The sequence below is a fragment of the Schistocerca nitens genome, chromosome 1 (assembly GCF_023898315.1).
Source record: "Schistocerca nitens isolate TAMUIC-IGC-003100 chromosome 1, iqSchNite1.1, whole genome shotgun sequence".
NCBI classification, from domain to species: domain Eukaryota; kingdom Metazoa; phylum Arthropoda; class Insecta; order Orthoptera; family Acrididae; genus Schistocerca; species Schistocerca nitens.
Window position 1 is genome coordinate 425967649 of NC_064614.1, and position 17929 is coordinate 425985577.

At 37.0% G+C, this 17929-nt stretch overlaps 1 protein-coding gene across 1 annotated transcript in view; it reads left to right on the plus strand.

Moving 5' to 3' along the window:
- LOC126250508 (ileal sodium/bile acid cotransporter-like) overlaps positions 1 to 17483 on the plus strand; it is a 209181-nt gene extending 191698 nt beyond the window's left edge. Inside the window, exons 4-7 of the mRNA XM_049951565.1 lie at positions 2405 to 2579; positions 13546 to 13808; positions 15098 to 15284; positions 16412 to 17483. Of these exons, the coding sequence (XP_049807522.1) occupies positions 2405 to 2579; positions 13546 to 13808; positions 15098 to 15284; positions 16412 to 16605 (819 nt within the window). The 3' untranslated portion in view covers positions 16606 to 17483. The remainder of the gene's footprint in view (positions 1 to 2404; positions 2580 to 13545; positions 13809 to 15097; positions 15285 to 16411) is intronic.
- Positions 17484 to 17929: the final 446 nt, after the last annotated feature.

Here is a 17929-nt window from a genome sequence, read left to right on the forward strand (position 1 = left end):
GTAGTTGGTCTCAAAGAAGCCGGTTGGAGTAATCAGTGAATTGCTAGACATTCAAATAGAATTAATGCCTCTGTTCAGTGATGTTGACAAGAGTAAGTGAAATACGGCTGAACACAGTGTCAAGGAGGAAGTGGTCGACCTAGAGAGAGGACAGAACATGAGGACCAAGCAATCATCAGAGAGGCACTCATAGCCCCAGATTCATCATTAGCATTGATCTGATATGCAACTGGAGCTTCAGTGATCACAAGAACCACTAATAGGTGACTCACAGCATGAAATCTATGCTCATGCCACCCCAAGTGCTGACTAGTTTTAACCTCTGTACACCAACAAGCCCATTTGCAGTGGTTTTGGGCACATTTGATCTGGAATCTCACTGGTTGCAGTAGAATTGTCTTCAATGATGGGTCCCACTTTGAACTGATCTCTGATGACCAACGAAGACATGTCTGGAGATGCCTCAGACAGTAGTAGGATACTAACCTGACTGTTGCTCACCATATGGCTCGACAATTGGGAGTGATGGTCTGGGATGGCATTTCATTTTATAGCAGGACCCCTTTGGTTGTCATCTGCAGCAGCACCCTTACAGCGCAGCGGCACTTCAACTATATTCTACACTCTGTTTCATTGTGCTTCTTGGCAAACCACTCAGGGCTTACACTTCAGCAAGATAATGTCAATCTGCACACAGTGAGAGTTGCTACTGCTTGTCTTCATGGTTATACCAAACCCTTCCATGGTCAACAAAGTATACGGATCTCTATCCACCTGAGAACATTTGGAGCATTATGGATTAGGACCCTCCAGCACAGGACACTGATGATCTAACGTGCCAATTGAACAGAACTTTGCATGATATCCATCAGAAGGATATCCACCAGGTCGGTCAGTCAATGCCATGCGAAAAACCTGCTTGCATAAGGCCCAGTGACTGGCCAGCAATTCACTGACTTGCTTAATTCGTGAAGTTCTTTCTCTTGAAAAAATCATCTAACTTTTCTGAAATTGTAATACTTTGTTTGCCTGTACATGTACAACACATCTACTGATTTCCATCCCATTTGGATATTTCCTTCCTAGGTCATCTATTTTTCTTTCTTTTCTTTTTTTTCTAGAGTGTATGTTAAGTTATTTTACAATTTACATGATTCATTGTATATATATATATTTTAATCCAGACAATTATATAATAAAATGTGATGTGTTGAGTCTTCATTTTGTTATATGGTCACTGAATCCCTTTTTTCTAGGCTACAGTTTTAAAATTTTAATCCAGTTTTTTTTCACTCGCTTTTGAGCACATATCCCATACATACAAGTAGTGCCATCTCTTGGTTGACACTTTCTTCAATCTAAGAGACATCTGCATGATGTCAGTTCACTGCTTACATTTGTTAAGTACTGTCTAGTGATGACCATCATGATTTGTATGATTCGACTATTATGGAGGTAAATTTTATCTTTCACTGGTGTCCTGCAGGTACAGTCTCAAGAGGGAAACATTCCACGTGGAAAAAATATATGTCTGCTTGTGTCTGTATGTGTGGATGGATATGTGTGTGTGTGCGAGTGTATACCTGTCCTTTTTTCCCCCTAAGGTAAGTCTTTCCGCTCCCGGGATTGGAATGACTCCTTACCCTCTCCCTTAAAACCCACATCCTTTCGTCTTTCCCTCTCCTTCCCTCTTTCCTGATGAGGCAACAGTTTGTTGCGAAAGCTTGAATTTTGTGTGTATATTTGTGTTTGTTTGTGTGTCTATCGACCTGCCAGCGCTTTTGTTTGGTAAGTCTCATCATATATATATATATATATATATATATATATATATATATATATATATATATATATATATATATAGTAAGTGCAAACAGTTTGATGTTTGGTAGTGAGTTTTTTTTAATTTTTTCTGTATACCTGTATTTCAATACATGTGCAATGTTAACTATTGCAGCTGTAACTATTGATCCCCTGAGGAAGACATTTTTAAAGATGTTGCGATCTAGGTCAAGGCATTTGAATAAACCTTTCATTTCTGCAAGCGATTTCCTACATTTCACTTTATCCTCATGAAGATTAATTGCATATACTTTTTGCCTACTCTCTCTCTTGTTCCATAAATAGTTTTCTTATTTACATGCTTGTATTTTTATCAACATGTTAACCATTAAAGTGTTAGTTATTTTCCTTCATTTTTGTAGTACTCCACTACACATTGATCAAATGGTTCCTTATAATGTACAATTTTAATAAAACAGACAGTAATCAAGCAGTAATATAACGAACCTCAAATGTTTATTCATTTGTAAAGTAGTGATTTTCAGAGCTGTGGCTCACTTCTGAAATATCTGCTAATTAACAGTATTATAGTTTCAATAATCGAATCTTTTTTTTATCGCAGATATCATATGTTCTGGGCCTTATTTTGTTTCCATCATCTGCTGCTATGCAGCTAGGCCTTTTCTTTACTGGAACGAGCCCAGCAGGTGGAGCATCAAATATATGGACCTATGCCCTTGATGGAAATATAAATCTCAGCATAACAATGACAACTATAAGCACATTTGCAGCGTTTGGTATGCATCGTTCTTTTAAGTTCATTATAATAATCTCCTTTTGGTATATTTAAGTTATTATTTCATAACTGGCAATAGGTTAGTGCCAATTTTGATTGTCACCTTATTTGCAATGGTATAATATTGTTTAGTGTTGCAGCATGGTAATAAAAATTCCAGGACAGATACAAAAATAAAAATCATATAGATTTGCAACCAATATTTTACAGCTGATTGATAAATGGCACTTAAGTGTACTTAAAAGCACATAATATTTTTACTATCTCTTTTTCCAGTTAAGTACACACTCAAAAACAACCATGTACACGTTACACATGACAATAGTGACACTATTTGCTTGAGTGTTTACTGGGTCGATGTGTGTGTGCATGCGCATGTATGGGGGAGGGGGAGATTGTAGTGGCAGTACCAAAATGAGGACTAAAAGAAGTAATAATCAAAAACTGCAGAGATGGAGCATGAGAGAGTGAGAAATGTAGGGCAAATGGGAATAAAAGATCTCAGCAGGGAATGGAAAAGTTAGAAAAGACCGGAGAGGAATAGGTCAGGCCAAGGAAGTGGGAAAGGAGCAGCTCAGCCACACATTGTATAAACAGAATTGCCTACTGAAACACCAGAGAAAATGTTTATAATGAATAATAGCCACCTCCCCTGTCTCTCTCTCATATGTGAATGTAAGCACACATGCATGCACAGATACTGCCTATGTATTTGAGTAGTTTAACATTAACTCTGTAATTGGTTGTTAGTATATATTACAAAAGTAGCCAGCAGTGGGTGCTTCTGCCAATTGATGTATAATTTGATAAGTTCCACATTTCTGAAGGCACTCCTTTTGTGTTGGGGGCTTATGGAGTGAGAAGTATACATTTCAAAATGTTTGGATGAAACTCATAACTTACTAAAATTATTAGATAGTAAAAGATTCCCTCCATAATTAATAAATTCGTTAGTGATATCACAAAATAGTTAAATGACTGTCTTAGTGAGGCAAATCATGTCTATAAATATCAGAAAATACATGATACTGTAGTGTGTGACATAACGTCAGCATTTTTATACTGTATATTTGACATTATACTTCTTCGTATACTACAGTAGGCTTACAGGAACTGAAAAATAGCTACTATTTGTGTATTGCTTGAAGACATTTGGGAGCCCGCATCTCGTGGTCGTGCGGTAGCGTTCTCGCTTCCCACGCCCGGGTTCCCGGGTTCGATTCCCGGCGGGGTCAGGGATTTTCTCTGCCTCGTGATGGCTGGGTGTTGTGTGCTGTCCTTAGGTTAGTTAGGTTTAAGTAGTTCTAAGTTCTAGGGGACTTATGACCACAGCAGTTGAGTCCCATAGTGCTCAGAGCCATTTGAACCATTTTGAAGACATTTGGGAGGTGGGTGATGGGCACAAACAGAATACAACTGAGAGGTATTTGGCCAGCATCGACAAAATTCTCTGACTAATGGCTAACCTGTCTTCATTAACAGACAGCACTAGTTTAATTATTTATCTTTATTCATACAAGGATCATCTCACATTGATACAAGATTTGTCAAGGTAATACAATGCAAATCAGTGCATCAAACTACACAACACACAGCATACATAAAATGCTTTGAGTATGGGACAAGTACTCCATGAGGGTAAGACATATGGTTGACCATGGTCTTGATTAAGGAACCACCCTGGCATTTGCCTTAGTGATCTATGAAAATCCAAATCCCAATGGCCATATTGAAATCCATCCTCCTCAATATAGGGTTAGTGTCTTAACAACTGCAGTGCCTTGTTCAGTATGTCTATATGTGTAATATTTCTTGATTTACACACAATTTGCTTCTTGTCCCTTGTGATATAAAACATTGTTTGATTGTTCATTGCCATACACACTAAAGGCTACCTGCTGATGACTCCTGAGATTGTGAAGCTGCTGCTGTGCCTCTTGCACCATCTCCTGACTCCATTCTTGCCACATTCAACAATGTTCCTCAGTCAACATGAGAAACAGAGTCAGAAGAGATTACTGTCATGCATTTTACATCTTTACACATGATTACCTAGTGAAAGCAGTAAACTATGATCACGTATTGAAATGTGACAAGGGTTGTAGTTATCCTTTCATTACTACCAACTACAGCAAGTCACATAATCTTTAACTGTGTAATTTGCATTACTTATGAAAACCATTCTAGCTAGCTGCCTCCTTAAACTGATGTATTTTAGTAATCTTTTTCCTTTCCTTTGGCAATTTATTGTACAATTTTACCTTATATATAGAATGCCATTTTGAATTTTTTGATTGTTTTTCCTAGGTAAATGAAATTCTCAACTGGTTCTTGTTCCAGGATTATGTATAAGATTATAAAAGTATTTACTAATTTTTTCATGACATGACATATACTCACTTGGTGCAGCAAGGATGCCCAATTTCTTAAATAGCTCTTTACAAGGAGCCCAACTATTACTTCGAGTTATTAGTCTTATGGCCCTTTTCAGCACTTTACAAACAGCGACCATGTTTTGTGCCTTCGATGCCCAGAAAAGAATCCCATAGCTAAGAACTGAGTGTAAATAGGCATAGTATGTCACCACAACACTAGCTGTTACACCTTGGTGCTAACACTCCAACAGTGTAACATGCTGATGACTCTTTTTGTTAGTATCTTTTTGTGTTCATTCCACAAACTTTGTATTTCATGCATTATCTATAGATTTATCATCTGCTTAATGTGACAGCATCATTTCCTCTCTTTGTGCTGGAGTGCATACTGTTTGTTCTCTTTATGTTCAAAATGTGATGTACTGCGTGTGTCCGAACATTGGCTTACAGAAAAACAAGCAGATTTTTTTCATACGTAATGAGTACGTTCTGGCAGCTATTGTGTACAGGAACAGGAGAAAAAAATGAGGGTGTTGCAATATTTATCAGACAATACATAAAATTTTCTAAAATAGATGTAAGCTCATATTCCTCTGAGTTAATTGGAGAATTTAGTTGTTAGACTGATAAATCAGAATATGATAACTGTCAGTTTGTATAGATTTCCAAATGGGATGTTAATTTATTTTTTGAGAAATTTGAACAAATGGTGTGAAGAATTTTAAAACTTGAGAAAAATGTTGCAGAATGTGGTAATTTCAACATCAATTTGCCCAGCTCAGATGAGTCCAACACAAAAACATTTTTGAATGTACTCGATCATTACATTTATATTGTACTAACAATAGCCCAACACATGGGAATGCCTGTTTGAGCAATATTATAGTTAATTTTTCAAGAGACCTATACACTGTTACCACAGCAGATGGATGGTTTTCAGATCATGATCCACTATTCCTCAGGTACCACTACACACAGTTAGCTAATGATTATGTGACTGTAGATAAGAAGCCAAGTATGACATGGATTAGAGGTCAGAAAGAGGGATTAGTTAAGTTATTCACAGATTACCTTAGAAATGCAAACTGGGACATTTTTTTACAAATATGATGTCAATAAATCAGCTGCTGAAACTCTCTTCAATAATTTCTTTAAGACATATATTGATTTATGGTGCTCTTCTACACCACTGAAAAGAGACAGTTCTGAATGAAACAGAAAATGTAAACATTTTAAATGGTACTCTGATGACCTTGCTGGTGTCAGGGAATAGGTGCTTTCACTGTACAAGATGTATAAAAGTAATTGGAAATATGGCACAGAGCACTATGACATTTCTTATATAGCTTACCTGAAATGTAGAAAAACATTAAAAGCTAAAATTAAACTTGCCAAACAAATTACTTCTCAAAATTACCTAGAAGGAGCTCCAAACAAATGTGAGGCTGCCTGGGAGATGTTCTACTAGAGTCACAAGAGCTCAATAAACATTTTACAACTACAGTAAATGAATTACGACCTACAATTAACCAGTCAGACACATCAGCAACTGATATATTTACTAATCAGCTACCTACAAGATATGAATTCCATTGGGACCTTGTCACACCCCTAGATATAGTTAATGCTGTTTAAAAATTTTCTGACTTAAAAAGCATGGACTGTTACTGGCTGTCTAATTACAAAATAAAAAGGACAATACACCTTATTTGCAAACCATCTGCTCTTCTTATGAATAATGTCTAGAATTTGGAGTTTTCCCTGACAAACTCAACATTTCAAAACTTGTATCTGTATAAAGAAGGGGAAAGTCATCTTGCTGAGAACTACAGGCCCAAGTCCATTGTTAGAGTATTTTCCAAAGTATCTGAAGCTGTTTTTCACATGCAGCCTAGTAACTACACTACTGGCCATTAAAATTGCTACACCATGAAGATGACATGCTACAGATGCGAAATTTAACTGCCAGGAAGAAGATGCTGTGATGTGCAAATGATTACCTTTTCAGAGCATTCACACAAGGTTGGCGCTGGTGGCAACACCTGCAACGTGCTGACATGAGGAAAGTTTCCAACCGATTTCTCATACACAGTTGATCGGCGTTACCTGGTGAAATGTTGTTGTGATGCCTCGTGTAAGGGGGAGAAATGCGTACCATCATGTTTCCGACTTTGATAAAGGTCGGATTGTAGTCTATCATGATTGCGGTTTATCGTATCGCGACATTGTTGCTCACATTGGTCGAGATCCAATACCTATTAGCAGAATACGGAATCGGTGGGTTCAGGAGGGTAATACGGAATGCTGTGCTGGATCCCAACAGCCTCGTATCACTAGCAGTCGAGATGACAGGAATCTTATCCGCATGGCTGTAATGGATCGTGCAGCCACGTCTCGATCCCTGAGTCATCAGATGGGGACATTTGCAAGACAACAACCATCTGCACGAACATTCGACGACGTTTGCAGCAGCATGGACTATCAGCTCAGAGACCATGGCTGCAGTTACCTATGATGCTACATCACAGACAGGAGCGCCTGCAGTGGTGTACTCAACAACGAACTTGCGTGCACGAATGGCAAAACGTCATTTTTTCGTACGAATCCAGGTTTTGTTTACAGCATCATGATGGTTGCATCCATGTTTGGCATCATCATGATGAACGCACATTGGAAGTGTGTGTTCGTCAACGCCCTACTGGCATGTCACCCGGCATGATGGTATGGGGTGCCATTGATTACACGTCTCGGTCACCTCTTGTTTGCATTGACGGCACTTTGAACAGTGGACGTTACATTTCAGATGTGTTATGACCCGTGGCTCTACCCTTAATTCGATCCCTGCGAAACACTACATTTCAGCAGGATAATGCACGACTGCATGTCGCAGGTCCTGTAGGGCATTTCTGGATACAGAAAATGTTCGACTGCTGCCCTGGCCAGCACATTCTCCAGATATCTCACCAATTGAAAACGTGTGGTGAATGGTGGCCGAGCAACTGGCTCGTCAGAATACGCCAGTCACTACTCTTGATGAACTGTGGTATCATGTTGAAGCTGCATGGGCAGCTGTACCTGTACACGCCATCCGAGCTCTGTTTGACTTAATGCTCATGCATATCAAGGCCGTTATTATGGTCAGAGGTGGTTGTTCTGGGTACTGATTTCTCAGGATCTATGGACCCAAATTACATGAAAATGTAATCATATGTCAGTTCTAGTATAATATATTTGTCCAATGAATACCTGTTTATCATCTGCATTGCTTCTTGTTGTAGCAATTTTAATGGCCAGTAGTGTACTTTTAAAGAAGTAACTTTCTTTGTAGTAGACAGCATGGTTTTCGACAAGAAAAAAATTACCAGTTCTGCAGTCCTCGAAATTATTAATCAGACATTAACTGCATTTGAAAATAAGAATGCAGTCTCTCTTGAACTCTGCAATTTGAGTAAGGCTTTTGACAGTATCCCCTATGACAACTTATTAGCCAAACTACAGTATTATGGAATAAATAATGCAGCAATGAAAATAATTAATTTTTATCTAAATAACAGGAGACAGTATGTATCAGTTCAAAATAGGCATTCTTCATTGAAGAAAGTCACATTTGGTGTTCCTCAGGGCTCTGTCCTTGGACTGTTCTTCTTCATCACAGTGATCAATGATTTGCCACATTATGTTGGGTTTCGGTCAATTATCTGTTATGTGGATGACACAACTCCAATCACCACAGATCAAGATATGTTGGGGTTATGCCAGAAATCACGGGATACTCTCTCCTTAATGCTAAACTGGTCCTCATCTAATAAACTACTGTGCAATGCTGAGAAAACTCAACACCTCCTGCCGGGACTAATTAAAGATGTAGGAGCAAAATCTGTAAAAATCCTTGTAATACATATTGATTCCAAACTAAACTGGCAACCCCATATTAATCACGTCTGCAACAAGATATCAAGGGTGTCCTACCTCTTATGAAAATTACCCGATTTAGTAAGAAATGAATTTCTGAGGATAGCTTACTTTGGACTGTTTTAGTCAAGTCACATCAGTGATGTATTACTGATTCAGAAAAAGGTGCTATGAATAATGTGTAAAGTTGGTCCTAGGGAACACTGCTGCCCTTTATTCATTAAGACCAAAAGAATGACAGTGACAAATCTTCATATCTATGCATCATTCATATATATGGAAAACATCATAGCAAAGTTTGACACCAGAAACAAGACATGTATTGACATTCCTAGGCAGGGGCTGATAAAACAGGCCACTGTCACAAAATGAACTGTTTAAATTTTTTAACAGATTGCCACATTCTGCAATCAATACACCTTTCTACAATTTGAAAAGCAGGTTGTGTAAATAGTTAATAAACAATCCATTTCACAGTTTAGGAGAATTCTTGAATATGAGTGGTGGAGAAATTGAGTTTTAGGAGTATGATTGCAGTTCCATACGACAGGTTAATATAGGAAAAATTATTTATGCATGCAATGTGAACAGTAATTAATGTAGTGATTGTTATTGTATATCAAAGTAAGGCCTATTCTGTGACTAATAAAGACCTGAAACAATTTATTACATACTGCCCAACTGTAAACAATATTAATGGTTTCATTTACTTTATCTAACAGGAGTTCTGGTGTTCCATCAGTTGACCATGATGTTGCTGTTATCAGGAAACAGAATAGCTTCTTCACTTTCAACTTTTTTCCAGTGTTTGGAAAGTCATTGATGTATATTAAGAATAGAATTGCACTCCATACACTATCCTGAGGAATATCTCTTTTTTGTGTGTTTCTTGTCTGACAGTTGTTTTACTAAAAATTTATCAGCAGCAGACAAGTGAACTATTTCCACCTTTTGCACTCTGTTTTCCAAGTGAGACTGGAACCACTCATTCACTGTTCCTCTTAAGGTAGTGCTTGTAACTTGCTTAGTATTATTTTATGGTTAACAATGTCAAAAGTCTTGGAAAAGTCTAAGAAAATGCCTGTAACACAGTCATCCCTATCAAGAGCTTTAAGTACCACTTTTGTAAACTCTGTAATGGCCAATATTGTGCTTCTCCCACTTCAGCAACCAAAGTGTGTGTTCACTCATATAACTTATTATCTCTCTTTCATGACTGATTCAATTATTTTTGAGAATGAAGATGATAGAAAACTGGCCAGTAGTTTTCAATGCTTTCTACATTACCTTCCTTCAGTAAGGCCACCACTCATGCATGCTGTAGGTACTCTGGGAAAATAACTGAACTAAAGACTTGTTTATGATGTTTGTAATGGTGATTGAATACTATCTACGCATGTGTTCAGAACAGAGGTGGGAACATCTTCTATGCCTATCTTTTTAATTGTTCTATTGTCTCTCTGACTTCAAGCTCTGTTGTGGGAAACATCATCATTTTGCTTGATTCATAGGTTAGTGTGGGTGCTATGTGTGTCGTAGGAAGATTTTACTCTAGCTGCTCCTCAATAGCAGAGAAATAATCATTTGCAAAATCTGATTATTCCATAGGGCTTTCTATTTCCTATGCCCATCTTTGATTTGTGTGTTATTATACTTGTCTGCCTTTCCCAGTTTTTTGTTTTACACCACATCACACTTCTTCACTTTTACTTTGTGCATTATACATTATTTTGTCAGTGAATGATTTTTTCAGGAAGAAGTACACCCCTGTATTTTTTTAAATACTGGTGATAGTGCTCTTGCAAAGAACTCAGAACTTTAAATATCACTGAGGACTTTCTAATACCTGCAGTTGACCATCTATTTTCCTTAGTTGCTGCACTTGAAATGACTAATTTTGGAAGTGCCTCCCCAAAGATTAATTTAAACAATGTGCAGAATTTAGAGAACTTAGCATCAGCTTTGTTTTCCATATGAATTTCATCCATGTTTGATTTTCCAATTCCCTAGAAAAAGTATTTATCATATGTTCATACCAAAATCCTTTTATAGTTCTCCATTCTTGCAGGTTTTATCAAACCTGTCTTTAGCATTATTATCTAACAGTAATGATCTTAAGTGTCAAGATCTCTTATAAATACTTAACAATTTTCCCTGTCAATGTACATAAGTACATGGTCTAAAATTAAAGCTGAACTTTTTGATACCCTCATAGCAGTGTTTACTATTTGTGCCACATCAGAAGTGCTCAAAATATTCGTAAAATTATTGCTAATTGCACCCTCAACACCTGAGTTGATATTCATGTTTTCAATATTATTGTGTTAGTTTTGGTGACAGGGTCTTTCCGGGACTTCAGTTAATTTGTTGAAAAAGTGTCCACATTACCACTAGGTGTGCAGTACACATGCAGAATTATTAACTTCTTATAGGTGTCTAACTTTGTTAGTTCACTGGCTGCCAATTCAAAATATTTATCTATGTTAATTGTGGACAGATTTACTCTAGCTTTATAGTGTGTGCCACCCGTGATATAAATACATGATCCCCCACCCTATAAGGTAATTCTGTAATAGCAACTTGCACATTCAAATAAGGATAGTGATGTATGCTGCAATTCATCATCTGTACACCGGTGCTCATGTAATGAATACTATCATACTGTTTAAGGACAGTAATTCAACTTCAAGCTGGTGTACTTTATTTTTAATGGACTGCACATTTTGATGACTAATAGAAAATTCTGAGCAAATTTCCTTGGTGCTTGTGCACTCTAGTGTGTCATATTCTATTTTCTGCATACACAGTGCAAAAATCTATAAGCTGCTTGAGACACTTGTAAGATTGTATACTAAAGAAAAGGTCTAGTTCTCCTGTTCACAACAACAGGTATTTGGCCATGTGTGGTTCCATATTCACCCACTATACTCTTACTAATGATCACCACCTCCCTTTCCCAAATCTGTGAGATGCAGACTATACCTAACAGAGCCCAATCTCCTGATAGTTCCCACTGACATTAGCGCAGTGTGTGTCGGCCAGCAGTCATTAGCGCCATTTCCAGCTCTACATTACCTCGCTGTACAGCACTGCCAAGACAAGGCTGATCACATCAGAGGAACAGCTCTACTGTGCTCACATTGGTGGCACCAGTTAGGGAAGCTATCTTCCTCAGGTCACCAGCTATGTTGTTTGTCCTGTCCCTACATAAGCTCCTCTCTGACCCACCCACTACTGATACCTGATCATCTTTTGTGAAATCCATGCACAAAAGTCCTAAATCCTCATTCATCTGATCCAGCCCAGCATTTGGCTTGAAAATGTTGGTGACTTGATACTCCTGCCCTAATGTCTCCTGTAATTGAGGGCAGACACCTCTACCATGACTGCTGCCTGGTGGCAGTATACTCTTTCATAATATATGTGCCATTCCTGCTCATGGGCAGAGTCTGCAGTACATATCCTATTCCTAAATTATCTTAAGGCTCCACTCCCCTCAACTGTGGCACCTGGAACCTGTTGCTGGTAGACACAACATAGCTCTCAGTCTGCATTCTCCTCCTGATAGCACTCCTACGAATCACCAGTTCCCAACCACACTCCTCACTACTAACTTCTCTCATTCTCACTAGCTCTGTCCTACCATGATTCAACTGTGCTTGAATGGCACAGATTTTGCCTTCCTGCTCCTCGATTAACCTAATTCTGCCACATATTCTATAGTTTCATAAGAGGGCCTCAGTGACCTCCATAGAGTCCGCCTCACTACATTCCCTCCAGTGAAACCATTTACTACAGCTCCTACAATGCATCTCACCACTTTCCCATGACAGCTCCCAAAGTTTCCACTCATGGTCAAATAATATCTACAGCAAAGAAAAAAAAAACTTGAGTATGAAACACTAAAGGAATATTATGAAATAAGTTTAGTGTGTCATTTGCTTTTGTGTATGAAAACAAATGTGACATTTGGTGTTAACAACACATGAAGCAAAACAGTACACATTGCATTGTATGTGAGCTGAGGTAGGTAGCAGCCAAACAACAAGTTAATATTGGTCCAACGTCATACAACATCTTGTAATTTTTGTTGATTATGGTACTCCCATGAGCCACTGCACAAACTTTAGAGACAGGCTCTTTACACAAAACAAGAAAAAAATGTATAGTGCACAAGGTCTCTATAGCGCATACCTTAGGAGCTATGAGCACTTGTTCATTAGAAGAGATCTGTTTCAAACTAGCGAAAATGAACAAGTGGTCATAGCTATTAAAGTATGCATTTTAGAGCTCATGTTTATTAGACGTTTTTTATTTAATATATAAGAAACTATTAGCCTCGATTGCAATCGATTAGATAATATTAGATTATCACGATTGCTGACTATGCTGCAATGTTGAAAGCATTTTTTATTTATTTATGTATAAAGAATCTGTCTATAAAGCTTGTCAGTGTTTTCTTGAGATGCACTGTAGATAAGTTATCTTTATAAGCTACTGTTCTTTTATACTGGGAGAGTGTTACATTTTGCTGAATACTGTGTGTACTGCCCTGACTATTCTATTCAGACTTAAAAGAATTCCAGGATGCTTTGAAGGCAAAGTACATCCTACATTTTATGTACTTTTCTGCATTTGTGTATAAAATGTTATATTCACACTGTGTTGTCTATGTTTCAGCTATGATGCCTCTGTGGATTTTTTCTCTTGGCCATACAATATTTGCCCAGGCTCAGATCACTATTCCTTATGTACGAATTGGGACAATTGCATTTGGTTTACTAATTCCATTATTTATTGGTCTACTTCTACAAAGATTTTTACCAAAAGTTTCAAAATTTATGGTGAAGATTCTCAAACCTTTTGCTGCATTGCTTATCATATTTATCGTGATATTTGCAATCATTACCAACTACTATCTTTTTCATCTATTTTCTTGGCAAGTAAGTGCTATTTTATGTCTTCATAAAAATTGTGTAATATTGTTATGAATGTGGTATGGCTATGAGAAAATAGTTTTTATTATGCCTTATGTATAGATAAATTATCTTTATAATTTCTTATAATAACAATATTAAGAGAAGGAAAGTTGCTACTCACCATATAGTGGAGATGCTGACTCGCCATAGGCACAACAAAAATATTCACACAATTATAGCTTTCGACCATTGCCTTTGTCAACAATAGACACATATACACACACGCACGCACACACTCCCACAAACGCAACTCGCACACCTGTCTGCAGTCTCTAGCAGCTGAAACCGCACTGCAGTGTGTATATGTGTGTCTATTGTTGACAAAGACCTTAATGGCCGAAATCCGTAATTGTGTGAATCTTTTATTGTACTTATGGCGACTCAGCATCTCTGCTATATGGTGAGTAGCAACTTTCCTTCTCGAATATTGTTACGATCCATCCTGGATTTTCTATTGTTTGATTTCTTATAATAAAGCAGTCTTATCAGTTAATTTTGAGCAATTTGTTCAAGGCCTGTAAAAGCAATAAAAATACTGATATTGATATAACTGTAGTAAAATCACACTGATTATTATCTTACCCGTTAAATTGCAAATGATAAATAGAGGGTGTAAATTTGTACATTGAGGCTACTATCATCTTACTTTCTGAGGGAAGTTCATGCCATCTGGATCCTCCACCCTCCCCTAATACCAACTTCTCCGAATTATGAAGATGGGAATTGTTGTAACTGTACGTACTTTAATCCCACAATCCTCCTGGCCTCAATCTTCACTAACTCATTATCACATGCCCATCTTGATCCCTGTCATCATGTTTCCCATTCACTGCTTTAATATACATCCACAGTGTTTTATCTGTAGTCTCCCTCTTTCTCCAATCTATCTCCTACACTATGGACCCTCCTCGTTCTCCCCCCCCCCCCCCCCCCCCTGCCACCATCTTCCATTCCACATCTCTATCTCATTGTGTGCCAGACATAGTTTGCAATGTTCATTGCCAGCATCAATGTGCCATAATCCAACCCCATGGCCTTACAAGTTATTAAGGTAATCTGTTTTATACCATTCCCACAGTCATATGAAAGATTCTAAATCAAAATAGTGCAACATTTGCACACTAACATTATGACATCTAAATAAAAACAAATTTTTTAATGTATCTATCTGCATACTTGTATTTGGCTTGAATTATCTAATGCTTACTGTGAATCTGTAAAAACACAATTACTGATTATTTGCTCAATTTTAGATACTGTTGGCGGGTATGGGTCTTCCTTGGATAGGATTTTTCTCTGGATTTCTGGCTGCCAGAGTTCTCCGACAGCCATCAGAGGACATAATAGCAATAGCAATTGAGACTGGAGTACAAAATACAGGCATTGCCATCTTCATGCTCAGATTCTCATTGGGTCAACCTGAAGCAGACCTTACTACAGGTATCTATCTTATTTCAGAACATTGCCAGAGAAATACATTACATAAATACCATCACACAGTGAGATGACAACTATTTGTATTTACAGACATCCATACTTTGTATTCCAGGAGGAAGACAAATATATAAATTGGCACTCACCTTAACCTACTTCAGCAGATAGGAATCCATTGTACACTACACATATAGTGTCTCATAAAATTGAAAACAATAATCCTACTTGCAGTAGAAGAAAACCACTAATTCAGAACTGAGAGATTGTGAATCCATTCCTTTTACTCTTATCCTGTACTGCATAGATATATTAACTCTTAATAATATTAAATATTGTTACATATATCATAGAGCCATTGTATAAAGATGGGAGAAGAGTATGGGAACAACAGTGTTTCTCTTTGTTGAAACTGGCTGTGTTTAATCATATTCACTAGCAAAACAAAAATAAATTAGGGAGTACAGTATGATCATGTGACTGGATCTCAGCATTAATATATCTTTTTACTCATCACTATGTGCAGAGTGACCAAAATAAAACTGAACCAAAAATGTTTTTAATATTTTGTGACAACATAATATAACAGCAAAACCTTTACTTGACACAAGTTCATGATGTGTTTGGTGAAGATAGGACAACCTCTGAGGTCACATTACCTATCTTTGTTTGATTTTTCATTGTAGGAAATATTAAAGGGTCAGATGTGTACAAACCACCACACAGTGAAAGAGCTGCTATATGTGTCTCAAAGTTTGACAAACAGCACTGCTTCATTATCAAAGAAGACTGTTTCCAATATTTTCTGTCAAGAACAGTTCCCCAGTTTATTATCTAAGAGCTATTTTTTTTTTTTTCATTTCAGACTTACAGACTATTTTTGCACCAGTTTTATTGTGGCCACCTTGTACAACATTACTTCAAAAAGTCTCTCTTATAAATATTGTCTTTTGGCATAGTTTATATGGTTTAACTTTGTCTGGACAGTGTTATTAAAGAGCGGTGTTGTGTAAATATAAGTGGCATATTTTAGACTAGTGGTTCTATAACATAAATGCCTTTCCACACTGCAACTAGAAAATGAAAAGTTATAAAACTATGAGATTTTTTTCAGTCAATGAATATTTCTTTTACAGTGGTGCCTGTAGCCGTGGCAGTACTGACTCCTGTCCCCCTGATCATCTTAATAGCAATCCGAAGGCTGCGCAGGTTTGTTTATGATCTGTCTCGACCAGGTCCAGAACTTGAACCACTGGGTCAGCAGAATACCTCCAATAAACTGGCCCTTATTACTCGTCCAGTTACAGAGGTGCCAACTAGTCATCCTTGACAAGAGTGATAAAGCATAGAAGAATGAATATATGACTTGTATTGCGAGTGTAGTAATTGATAATTTGAGGTGGTCCGCTGAAGGGCAGCACTGTGAATGTGGAAACCTGCTCATGGTGGTTACTAATGAGTCATCTGTGATATTTTTTCAACCAGACATCTAACATTTTTGGCAACTGTCACTAGTTATAAATGTTATATTGTGAAATTTTATGTACTGTTTTAGCAAAGAAATGTCTTTTCCAAAAAATGCATATATTTTTGACTGGAACTGATATGAACTTTATTGGGCTGTAACAGTTAAATAATTTCTTACTGTGTGTGTGTGTGTGTGTGTGTGTGTGTGTGTGACAGACATAGAATTGAGTGGAAGGTGTATAGGAAAACAGATGAAGAAGCCAGAACCAATTGGTCCTGAATTAAAATTTTAACACTTAACTGTAACTCCACATAATTTGAATATTTTTAAAAATCACACTTGAAAAGCTTATAACTTTAGTATGAGTTCAATGAGTGTACAGCATATGTTCTATACATTTAATTTTATCCATCTTATATTCTTTTCCAGTAATTAATCTTCCAAACTGAATATAAGGACAAGGACATTTAACTGGAGATAATAGGCATTGGAATTTTACATAATTATTTGTGTTAAATCTTAAACATGATTTAAATTTTTGCAATGATTAACACTGTAAGTGTGTTTAAATTTCAAATGCAATGGCAAACACAAAGTAAACAGTTTCAATGTTAAAAATCAAAAAATGAGAAATATGATACCAAAAAATTAATAACTTTTATTAACATCTTACAATCTATGTCTTTTTTTCTTTGAGTTTTAATATAAACAGTCAAAAAAAGCTATAGTTATGCTTCAGTCTACAAACAATTACACTGTTGCATTGCAGAATGGCCATTTTATCTGACAATACAGCTAACAGTTGTATATAAATTGTGTAATAGTTTATTGCAAATATTGAGAAACCTTCTGATCAGTCATTTCCAGAATTCTAGAGTCCGCAGAAACCGTTTAGCCATATCACAATGCAACTAGCTTTGCATTTAAGGTGTGTAAGTCTTGGGTTTTACTTGTGCCATTCCAGTAACAATGATTTTGTGATGGTAATGTGAAGGCACATTGCACTCATGCTTCTATCATCAGAAACCAAGATATTAATTCCTGAAATTAAAACACTGCTTTAAGCACACACAAAATATCCTCATAGAATAGATATAAATACTTTTTTATATTTTAATATGCATTTTTGCTGAACTGTCTTTTCTTTTATATAATGGCCAGGTACATGAAGTGGATAACTGAAGTA